The sequence below is a fragment of the Neomonachus schauinslandi genome, chromosome 11, assembly GCF_002201575.2.
Source record: "Neomonachus schauinslandi chromosome 11, ASM220157v2, whole genome shotgun sequence".
In the NCBI taxonomy this organism is placed as follows: domain Eukaryota; kingdom Metazoa; phylum Chordata; class Mammalia; order Carnivora; family Phocidae; genus Neomonachus; species Neomonachus schauinslandi.
The window spans coordinates 91,378,968-91,390,854 of record NC_058413.1 but is presented as its reverse complement, the minus strand read 5'-3'; the positions used below and the strand labels follow the sequence as shown (position 1 = coordinate 91,390,854).

The 11,887-nt window shown below is 41.0% G+C and overlaps 1 protein-coding gene across 1 annotated transcript in view; it reads left to right on the top strand.

Annotated features, from left to right (window-relative positions):
• Positions 1 to 11,887, top strand: part of VWA5A (von Willebrand factor A domain containing 5A) — a 36,814-nt gene that overhangs the window by 21,620 nt on the left and 3,307 nt on the right. The window contains exons 15-17 of the mRNA XM_044919449.1: positions 258 to 511; positions 3,530 to 3,667; positions 9,181 to 9,311. Of these exons, the coding sequence (XP_044775384.1) occupies positions 258 to 511; positions 3,530 to 3,667; positions 9,181 to 9,311 (523 nt within the window). The remainder of the gene's footprint in view (positions 1 to 257; positions 512 to 3,529; positions 3,668 to 9,180; positions 9,312 to 11,887) is intronic.

Below are 11,887 nucleotides of genomic sequence, written 5' to 3'. Positions count from 1 at the left end.
CTTTCTTTCTTTCTTTCTTTCTTTCTTTCTTTCTTTCTTTCTTTCTTCTCTGCCATCATTGAGAGGGTTGGTTTCTTTCTCTTAATTTGGGGGGCTCAGTTGTGTCCCTACAATCACTTTACCTTTCTAACCCATTCAAGTCTTATCTCTTCCTTTATCTGGCATTTTCCTCATTCTGCCAATGCTAATTTCTGAGGGCCCTCAGTAACTGGCACATGCATGCTCTTCCCTAAGTCATGGGGATGATTCTCTTTTAGCTTCACCATTCACCGCCTTGCTGCCAAGTCCTTTCTCCGGGCCAAGGACATGGGCTTCAGGGATACTCCAGCAAAAGATAAAAAAGATGTGCTGAAAATCAGCATTGATTGTGGAGTCATAAGCTCCCAGACAGCCTTCATTGCGGTCAACAAGAATGTCAACAAGCCAGTTCAGGGACCCCTGACTTGTAGGGACGTTCCAAGGCCAATTCTGTTGGGTGCAGCTTCAATGATGCCACAATACCATGGATGTGGTGAGTTTTACCCTCCTGGAACTCATGTAAATTAAGGGGCTCTGGATATCGAAACACATCATTTGAAGTAAAAGCCTGTGACGTTGAATTTTTTTCCCTATCTCTCCACATCTAGGATTTCTGGCTGGTGTGGTGCCTTTCTAGGGAACTAGAAAATATGCCATAGGCAAGGAGATTTTAAATAATCCAAGGGGAAAAAAAACAAGGACAAGTGAAACAGAAAGTACACATAAACCCTGAGTATTCAAACTGTCTAAATCTGAAGCTGATCCTATTGATAATTCAATGGTTAATGATTATACAGATGGCTGATGGGAGTGATCTGGGAGTGTTAGGGAATGGGTGTCCCAGGTGAAAGCCAAGCAAGCTTGAGTATAGATATGAGGGGCTTAAAGGTTAGCATCAGGTGGAGAAATTTCCCGGGCAGGATTCTGTGGCTGGAGGGGAATATGTGATGTGAGTTGTAGAGGCAGGCTTCAAGGTGAGCCCAGAGTTTTGTTTAGACAACTGCGTATATAACGGTATCATTTATTTAAATAAAGTAACAAAAGTATAGGAGCAATTTTAGAAGATATGTTGAATTATTTTTGAGTATTTTGAACTTGAGATCCCTATGGAATATGCACATGAAGATGTCCAGTAGAAAAACAAATAGATGGGCTGGTGTTCAGAGGAGAGCTCAGGGATAAAGATACACATCTGGCAATATTTAACATCTAGGTCATAACTAAAATCAGGAGAATAGTTGAGATTATTCATGGGGCAGGTATAGAGTGAGATGAAAGGGGGATGAGATTGAAACACTGAAGAAAACCCAGTATCTAGGGATGGGTAGCAGAGCATTCCTTAAACCAGAATAAAAAAGGAATGAAGAAGGAAGAAAAGAAGTGAGTGCATATTCAAAACAAAGGAAACTATGATATAACAAAGGGAATTACCAAAGTATCAGATACTGCAGACAAGTCAAAGTAAAAACTTGAAAGGGGATGATGGGGTTGCTATCAAAGAAGTTCTTGTTAATGTAATCAAGAGCAATTTCATTGGCTTAGATTGGGAAGGAATCCATATTACAGAATGTTAAAGAGAAAGAGAGGTGGGAAATGAGTGTATAGACACTTTTGATAAACAGTTAGCTGAAAAGGGGAATAAATAGAGAGTGACATGTATAGAAGTTGTAGAGTTGAGGTGGATTTTTATGTGTTTATTATATCTCTTTAAAATTTCAGAATGCGAGAGATTTGAGGATGTTGTAACACCAGTAGGAGAGTGTCAGCAGAGAGGGTTGACATTTTTGGGGAGGGGAAAAGGGTAGTTAATTGAAACAGGTGTTTGAGGAAGAGAGGATGACCCACAGAGCAGCAGTGGAAGGATTAGCCTGTAACACGACAAGTATTAGGACACTCTCCCACTGTTGCCAGGAAGAGGAGGAAAGGTGGTAGGATTCGGTTCTAGTTCACAGGCTGAGAGGCAAGAGCTTGGAGTTTCTGTCTGATAGGTTTTTTTCAATAGTTTTTTTTTTCTTAAGATTTTATTTATTTATTTGACAGTGAGAGAGGGAACACAAGCAGGGGGAGTGGGAGAGGGAGAAGCAGGCTTCCTGCTGAGCAGGGAGCCCGATGCAGGGCTCGATCCCAGGACCCTGGGATCATGACCTGAGCTGAAGGCAGATGCTTAACAACTGAGCCACCCAGGCGCCCCAGGTTTTCAATAGTTTTAGTGAAAGAGACAGCAAAATTCACTAATGAGTATGAAACAAGAAGTGGTAGAATAGAGGGTTTGAGGAAAGGGTTTGCGGTAGCTCCATGGACAACTGGAGAGTGAAATTCCCAGGGAGAAATAAGGCATTTGCCAAGGAGTGTTGAGGGTCCAGTTTAATTTTGATACCTTGACTTTTTTAGTGGCACTAAACTAGCAAAGGGAAGCATACCCCATGTGATTCATTTCAGCAGGACTCAGCAGCTTTGGTGGAAGAACAAAGGGGGCAGAGTGTTGACTCATTTTCGAGGTTGGGGTTTTGCCAGATGGGTGTGATGAAAAGGAAATCAGATACTTGGAAAGACTGGTAAGAGAGTGGTGAAGTGTGGGACCTGGGATTGAAGCTAAATAGAAAAGAGACTAAAGACAGAAGGAAGTGGATCATAGGGAAAAAGCAGAGGAGACACAGACTGAGAGATCCAGATGAAGTCAAAGGCCAGGTAAAAGACAGATCTCTGAGTTAGAAGGCTGCAAAAATTGGAGACCATATTTAAAAAGTAGGATTAGTGTGTGTGTGTGTGTGTGTGTGTTCTCCCAATTTGTTTTTGACAGGTGGAACAGTTTTGCTGGATAATGAGATTCTGGCTTGGGAGGGAGTGACTGAAATAGAATGGAAGCTGAAGCCCTTTGATTTGAGGAAGTCAAGAAGCTTTGAATGAGGGTGCTGGATAGGTTATCTACAAGGGTACCGAAATCTCTCCAGATGAGGGCAGGCCTTGCAATGAAGTGCAAGTCTAGAAACTAGCATTCTGATACTTCAGTGAATAATGGGAAGTGACAGAGAGGTTGGAGGTTGATAGCATTAAGAATATGAGGAAGGCAATCCAGATGAGGGTGGAGCGGTAATGAGCTGGATGCCACAATTGGGACTGAAGAGGTTGCCAATCCCACCTTCCAAACCTGGGTACTTGGGCTATGTAGTACTTTGAGAGAGCACCCTCTGAGAGGGATAGGGGGAGAACAGTTTTTGGAAGAAAAAAATTAGTTTTTAAGTTAAAACAAGTAGTTGGAAAAAGCCTCCTGTAATGAAAGGAAAGATGCAGGAAAGATCATTGTCAGGTATCAAGGGTTCCAGAGGACACAGTAGGAAGGGCTCAGGTGGTGAGGGTGTATGTAGGAGGTGGGCTCATGGGAGAAGAAAAAAATGCTCAGTAAATGTGGTGGCTGAGGCAGACATGGATAGGAGGGCATTCTCAGGGCCCTTTGCCAATAGCAGAGAGGCAGAGAAGCCTCAGTCTTAATGTCTGTACTGGTGTTTTTCAGCTCTTCCAAATGCCAAGTCCTCCTACTTTTCCCCTGCATCTCAGTCCACACGGACCAGTCATTATGTGGGTATGCCAGATCAGCAGGATGGTTGCAAACCCTGTAAGCCCATGGTTAGCAAGGACCTGTGCGCTCTAGGTAAGCATCTTTTCGGGGACTTTTTCTCACCCGTGTTTGTCTCTCACCTGTGTAGGACTAGACAAACCCCATGCTCTTGGTCATAGACTAAAGAAGAAATGCATGTTTCCTCCAATGGCCTCTCCTCAATGGAAAGGGCTCATTTTCCCACCAATAGGACCAACTTTGAAACTCATTGTACAGGTGAGGTGGGCCTCAGTTCTCTTCTCTGCTCTGTGGGCCCGAAGAACTAATCTTCCATGCTCTACTTCCTTTGGCTTTCTCTAGCTAGGAGGTAATCTGTTTGAAAAGTGTCAGGCAGAGGGTGAGATTTGTCCAGTCTCTATGTTTGCCAGGGTCAGCCTTAGATTAGTCTATGGTATAGGACCCTGAAACGTAGCCAGCAGAGTCTGGGTCAAGCCCTGGTTAAACATTGCCATCTCAGCAGGCTGGGGGCCTCCCCCTGCAGAACTCTGCTGCCACCCTGTTTGGGCCACCTGCTGCACTGGTCAGCCTTTTACAAGTTGGGTTTGAAAAGACATCTTCCTGATGCTGGCTAATGACTTCTGTTCTGTCACCAAAGGGTATTCTTGGTCATTACCTTGTGTTCCAAACAGCTGGGCTTCTCATATACATGACATATTGAGTCAAAGTACATTTTGTCACCAAGAAGTACCTTTTCTACTAAAATTGGCTTAAAGGCAACTTCTTTTTAGTCTCCGATCTTTGTAGCAAGAGTTTGTGGTATACAGCTGTTTAATCGTTTATACATCTTATTTGCCATTTACCCTCTACTTATTCATTCTCTTTAGGTTGCTAGTTAAAGAGAGGGCTTCAAGGTCTCAGGTGCAGTCAGATCTCTGTCTTCCCAATTACTGTGGAGTTTTAGATAAATTAAGTCACTTCTCCCTCAGCTGTACAACTACTCACCTTACAGGGTTATCATGAGAAAATTCTTAATGTTAGTCACAGAGTAGCTTCTCGCTTTTTGTTAGTTCCCTAGGCCTTCCCAACTTGGAATATTCCAGCTTCAACCTTTCTCTCTTACAAATGCTCTTAACAGAGTAGAGAGAAAAATTACCCAGGAGTGTTAAGCTTCTGGTTCTTGTGAACTAATTAGCAACTACTATTTTTTTTTTAATTATGTTATGTTAATCACCATACATTACATCATTAGTTTTTGATGTACTGTTCCATGATTCATTGTTTGCGTATAACACCCAGTGCTCCATGCAGAACGTGCCCTCTTTAATACCCATCACCAGGCTAACCCATCCTCCCACCCCCCTCCCCTCTAGAACCCTCAGTTTGTTTTTCGGAGTCCATAGTCTCTCATGGTTCATCTCCCCCTTCGATTCCCCCCCTTCATTCTTCCCCTCCTGCTATCTTCTTTTTTTTTTTTTAACATATAATGTATTATTTGTTTCAGAGGTACAGGTCTGTGATTCACAGTCTTACACAATTCATAGCGCTCACCATAGCACATACTCTCCCCAATGTCTATCACCTAGCCACCCCATCGCTCCCACCACCCACCACTCCAGCAACCCTCAGTTTGTTTCCTGAGATTAAGAATTCCTCATATCAGTGAGGTCATATGATACATGTCTTTCTCTGATTGACTTATTTCGCTCAGCATAACACCCTCCAGTTCCATCCACATCATTGCAAATGGCAAGATCTCATTCCTTTTGATGGCTGCATAATATTCCATTGTATATATATACCACTTCTTCTTTTTTTTTTTTTTTAAAGATTTTATTTATTTATTTGAGACAGAGAGAATGAGATACAGAGAGCATGAGAGGGAGGAGGGTCAGAGGGAGAAGCAGACTCCCTGCCGAGCAGGGAGCCCGATGCGGGACTCGATCCCGGGACTCCAGGATCATGACCTGAGCCGAAGGCAGTCGCTTAACCAACTGAGCCACCCAGGCGCCCCCACTTCTTCTTTATCCATTCATCTGTTGATGGACATCTTGGCTCTTTCCACAGTTTGGCTATTGTGGACATTGCTGCTATAAACATTGGGGTGCAAGTACCCTTTCGGATCCCTACTTTTGTATCTTTGGGGTAAATACCCAGTAGTGCAATTGCTGGATCATATGGTAACTCTATTTTCAACTTTTTGAGGAACCTCCCTACTGTTTTCCAGAGTGGCTGCACCAGCTTGCATTCCCAGCAACGGTGTAGGAGGGTTCCCCTTTCTCCGCATCCCCGCCAACATCTGTCGTTTCCTGACTTGTTAATTTTAGCCATTCTGACTGGTGTGAGGTGGTATCTCATTGAGGTTTTGATTTGGATTTGGATTTCCCTGATGCCGAGCGATGTTGAGACACTTTTTCATGTGTCTGTTGGCCATTTGCATGTCTTTGGAAAAATGTCTGTTCATGTCTTCTGCCCATTTCTTGATTGGATCGTTTGTTCTTTGGGTGTTGAGTTTGATGAGTTCTTTATAGATTTTGGATACTAGCCCTTTATCTGATATGTCATTTGCAAATATCTTCTCCCATTCTGTCGGTTGTCTTTTGGTTTTGTTGACTGTTTCCATGCTGTGCAAAAGCTTTTTATCTTGATGAAGTCCCAATAGTTCATTTTTGCCCTTGCTTCCCTTGCCTTTGGCGATGTTTCTAGGAAGAAGTTGCTGCAGCTGAGGTCGAAGAGGTTGTTGCCTGTGTTCTCCTTTAGGATTTGGGTGGACTCCTATCTCACATTGAGGTCTTTCAACCATTTGGAGTCTATTTTTGTGTGTGGTGTAAGGAAATGGTCCAGTTTCATTCTTCTGCATGTGGCTGTCCAATTTTCCCAACACCATTTGTTGAAGAGACTTTTTTCCACTAGACATTCTTTCCTGCTTTGTCGAAGATTAGTTGACCATAGAGTTGAGGGTCCATTTCTGGGCTCTCTATTCTGTTCCATTGATCGATGTGTCTGTTTTTGTGCCACTACCATAGTGTCTTGATGATCACAGCTTTGTAATAGAGCTGGAAGTCCGGAATTGTGATGGCGCCAGCTTTGCTTTTCTTTTTCAACATTCCTCTGGCTATGCGGGGTCTTTTCTGGTTCCATACAAATTTTAGGATTATTTGTTCCATTTCTTTGAAAAAAGTAGATGGTATTTTGATAGGGATTGCATTGAATGTGTAGATTGCTCTAGGTAGCATTGACATCTTCACAATATTTGTTCTTCCAATCCATGAGCATGGAACATTTTTCCATTTCTTTGCGTCTTCCTCCAGTGTTTTATAGTTTTCTGAGTACAGATTCTTTGCCTCTTTGGTTAGATTTATTCCTAGGTATCTTATGGTTTTGGGTGCAATTGTAAATGCGATCGACTCCTTAATTTCTCTTTCTTCTGTCTTGTTGTTGGTGTATAGGAATGCCACTGACTTCTGTGCATTGATTTTATATCCTGCCACTTTACTGAATTCCTGTATGAGTTCTAGCAGTTTTGGGGTGGAATCTTTTGGGTTTTCCACATAAAGTATCATATCATCTGCAAGGAGTGAGAGTTTGGCTTCTTCTTTGCCCATTCGGATGCCTTTGATTTCTTTTTGTTGTCTGATTGCTGTGGCTATGACTTCTAGGACTATGTTGAATAGCAGTGGTGATAGTGGACATTCCTGCCGTGTTCCTGACCTTAGGGGGAAAGCTCTCAGTTTTTCCCCATTGAGAATGATATTCACTGTGGGTTTTTCATAGATGGCTTTTATGATATTGAGGTATGTACCCTCTATCCCTGCACTCTGAAGAGTTTTGATCAAGAAAGGATGCTGTCCTATGAATGGATAAAGAAGATGTGGTATATATATACAATGGAATATTATGCAGCCACCAAAAGGAATGAGATCTTGCCATTTGCAACGACGGGGATGGAACTGGAGGGTGTTATGCTGAGCGAAATAAGTCAATCAGAGAAAGACCTGTATCATATGACCTCACTGATATGAGGCATTCCTAATCTCAGGAAACATACTGAGGGTTGCTGGAGTGGGGGGTGGGGTGGGAGGGATGGGGTGACTGGGTGATAGACACTGGGAGGGTATGTGCTCTGGTAAGTGCTGTGAATTGTGCAAGACTGTTGAATCTCTGAAACAAATAATGCAATATATGTTAAGAAAAAAAAAAAAGATAGCAGGAGGGGAAGAATGAATGGGGGGAAATCAGAGGGGGAGACGAACCATGAGAGACAATGGACTCTGAAAAACAAACTGAGGGTTCTAGAGGGGAGAGGGGTGGGAGGATGGGTTAGCCTGGTGATGGGTATTAAAGAGGGCACGTTCTGCATGGAGCACTGGGTGTTATGCACAAACAATGCATCATGGAACACTACATCTAAAACTAATGATGTAATGTATGGTGATTAACGTAACAATAAAAAATTTAAAAAAAAGATACTAAAAAAAAAAAGAAAGGATGCTGTACTTTGTCAAATGCTTTTTCTGCATCTGTTGAGAGGATCAAATGGTTCTTGTTTTTTCTTTTATTAATGTATTGTATCACATTGAGTGATTTGCAGATGTTGAACCAACCTTGCAGCCCAGGGATAAATTCCACTTGGTCATAGTGAATAATCTTTTTAACGTACTGTTGGATCCTATTGGCTAGTATTTTGGTGAGAATTTTTGCATCCATGTTCATCAAGGATATTGGTCTGTAATTCTCCTTCTTGATGTGGTCTTTTTCTGGTTTTGGGATCAAGGTAATGCTGGCCTTATAAAATGAGTTTGGAAGTTTTCTTTCCATTTCTGGTTTTTGGAACAGCTTCAGAAGAATAGGTATTAATTCTTCTTTAAATGTTTGGTAGAATTCCCCTGGGAAGCCATCTGGCCCTGGGCTTTTGTTTTTTGGGAGATTTTTGAAGACTGCTTCAATTTCCTTAGTGGTTATAGGTCTGTTCAGGTTTTCTATTTCTTCCTGGTTCAGTTTTGGTAGCTGATACATCTCTAGGAATGCCTCCATTTCTTCCAGGTTATCTAATTTGCTGGCATAGAGTTGCTCATAATATGTTCTTATAATTGTTTGTATTTCTTTGGTGTTGGTTGTGATCTCTCCTCTTTCATTCATGAATTTGTTTATTTGGGTCCTGTCTCTTTTTGATAAGTCTGGCCAGAGGTTTATCAATCTTGTTAATTTTTTCAAAGAACCAGCTCCTAGTTTTATTGATCTGTTCTGTTCTTTTGGTTTTCTTTTGAAATTTTTTAAAAATAAAATTCAAGCTATATTGGTCTAGAATTCTTTAATATATGTCAAGTTTTCAGGCCCATTAATAGGACTGGATAAAACTTTAAGCAGCTTTATCATTTTCTTATTGCTAAATTTTTAAGTGTAGCACCCCTAGAGTTAGTGTACCACTCAGGTGGCCTACATTGTCACAGAGAAAACAAAGGAAAGACTAAACAGGTGTCTTGGTAGGATCTGCTTCACTCTTCACTCTTGCGATAGCCTGTCTCTGAAGTCAGATCTGTCTTTCTCAGGTATGCTAAGGGGTCAGTAGCTCCCTAATTTCTCATCCTCTCTTTTTTTCTTCCCCAAAGTCTTTGGAGATAATCATCTTGTGCAGCTGATTTCCCTTCAGAATGCAGATGGTTCTTGGTATCTGGATGAAAATCTGGCTGGGATCCTAGGTAAAAGTTTGGAAGACTTACTGGCTGCAGTCCCTGTCAAGGTAAGATTCAGAGAAGAAAAAAGGAGGATGCATGTTTTTGAGGGGTTGGGGTCAGTAATGAGATTTGGGTGAATCATTATTTATCTGAGAAAGGAGAATAGAAGAGGCCATAAACTAAATTAATTTCTAATAAACAGAGGTTGAAGGTTTTTCGTTGTATGTTAGAACAGAAAGAACAAGGAACTAATAACCTAGTTGGTGGGAGTTGATGGATGACAAAGGGAAAGGAAGCATCCTCTCTCACTTTATATTCCCTGCCCATCATCTAATATTTTTTGAGCAATTACTCTATGCCAGACACTGTGCTAAGCACTTAACATCTACTTATTTATTCATCACCATAATTAAGTAAGGTAAATCCTATTCATATTGTTGTTTATAGAGAACTATAATAATGTGTCTGAGGTTAGCCAGGCAATCTGTGGCATAGCTGGATTAAATTCTAGAACTGTCTTCAGGACCCACATTGCTTCTCTTCAAAACAAAGGATGTGGTCCACAAATTATCCAAATTTCACTGAAGTCAGGATAGGGGAAGTATTAATAGGGATGACCTAGTTATTTTGAATGTGTTTGAGTATGCTGACGAGGACAGATTACGTTCCACAGTCTCGAGGTAACTGACCAAATCTTCTAATTCGGAAATTGTTAAATAAGGACAAAATGCCAAAAGCCTGAAAGATGGGTGCCATTCTGAATTTTCAAAACATGAAAGGTGGTTAAATAAACCTCAGAGACCCTGTAACTGTATCATTCACTACAGTATCCACTAGTCATGTGGCTCTTGAGCACTTGAAATATGGCTAATGCAAATGAGGAGCCAAATTCTTAAGTGAATTAAAATGTGCTATAATTGTGAAACACATGCTGATTTCACTTATGTGAAAACTTAATGTAAAAAAAAAGGAATGTAAATATTCTCAATAATTATTTTTATATTGATTACATGTTAAAATGATATTTTGAATATATTAGGTTAAATACAACATATTAGTAAAATAATTGTAACTGTTTATTTTTATATTTTTACATGTGGCTACTAGTACATTTAAGATTGTATGTGTGTTTAGCATTATATATCTGTTGAAAAATACTATTCTAGAACAAATAATTAAAAGGATAATTTATCAAAAAGTGGAAGAAGATACAAGAATCATGACATTCTAACTTGGTTTCATTGGGAAACCAATGACAAGTCAGACTAACATTTCCTTCTTTGATAATGGTAACTGGGCCAGTAAATCCAGGGAGTCAGGAATCCTGGTGTACCTGAATTTCAGTAAGGAATTTGAATTTTTTAAATGATGAGTGTATGGACTGAGAACAAACTCATTTAAAATTCATTGCACTGAAACTTAAAACAGATTTTTCGAGCCACTGGGCTCTGAATTCTCTGGAGGTTTATATTTTCAAGGAAGATTCAGATCCCATGCTTTCCTATTTGTAAATTTGCCAAAACTGGGAGATGGGGTATTGAGAAAATCGAGATCCCAAAAGACCTTGAACAATGAAAGACTTGCAATATTTTGTGAAAAAATATACGACTTAATAGGAATCAAAATACTGTTTTTGGTTCTAAATCCTCAACTATATAAGTAGAGATTAGAAGCAAAATGACTTAAGAACTGTTGCACATGGAGATTTGAGGTGACCGCCAACTTCAGGGGGACCAGTAGATGTGATTTATGATCAGTGGAAGGCAACAGGTTGTCAGAAGATCTGTGCATGTTACATATTTTGGGCTGTGGTCATAGAAATTCATTAGTACACTGACCTCCAGCTATGACTATTTAAGGAGATATATATATATCTTTTAACATATAATGTATTATTTGTTTCAGAGGTACAGATCTGTGATTCAACAGTCTTGCACAATTCACAGCGCTCACCATAGCACATACCCTCCCCAATGTCTATCACCCAGCCGCCCCATCCCTCCCACCCCCCACCACTCCAGCAACCCTCAGTTTGTTTCCTGAGATTAAGAATTCCTCATATCAGTGAGGTCATATGATACATGTCTTTCTCTGATTGACTTATTTTGCTCAGCCTAACACTCTTTAAGGAGATATACTTTAAAAACCACTCTGATGTTTGTTTCTAGACTAGATCAAGCATGGGGATTCTTACTGGTTTGACATGAGCAGTCCTCTTAAAGAAAAATTAAAGGAATTGGGAATTTTTAAAAAGATTTATTTATTTATTTATTTGGGGGAGAGAGAGAGAGAGCGCACACGTGCTTGCGTGCCCTAGGTCAAGCTGGGGGGTAGGGCAGAAGGAGAGGGAGAGGGAGAAGCAGACTCCTTGCTGAGCAGGGAGCCCAATGTGGGGTTTGATCCCAGAACTCTAAGATCATGACCTGAGCCAGAGGCAGATGCTTAATCTACTGAGCCACCCACGTGCCCCAGGAATTGAGAATTTTTTTTTTAAGATTTTATTTATTTATTTGACAGAGAGAGACAGCAAGAGAGGGGAACACAAGCAGGGGGAGTGGGAGAAGGAGAAGCAGGCTTCCCGGCTGAGCAGGGAGCCCGATGCAGGGCTCAATCCCAGGACCCTGGGATCATGACCTGAGCC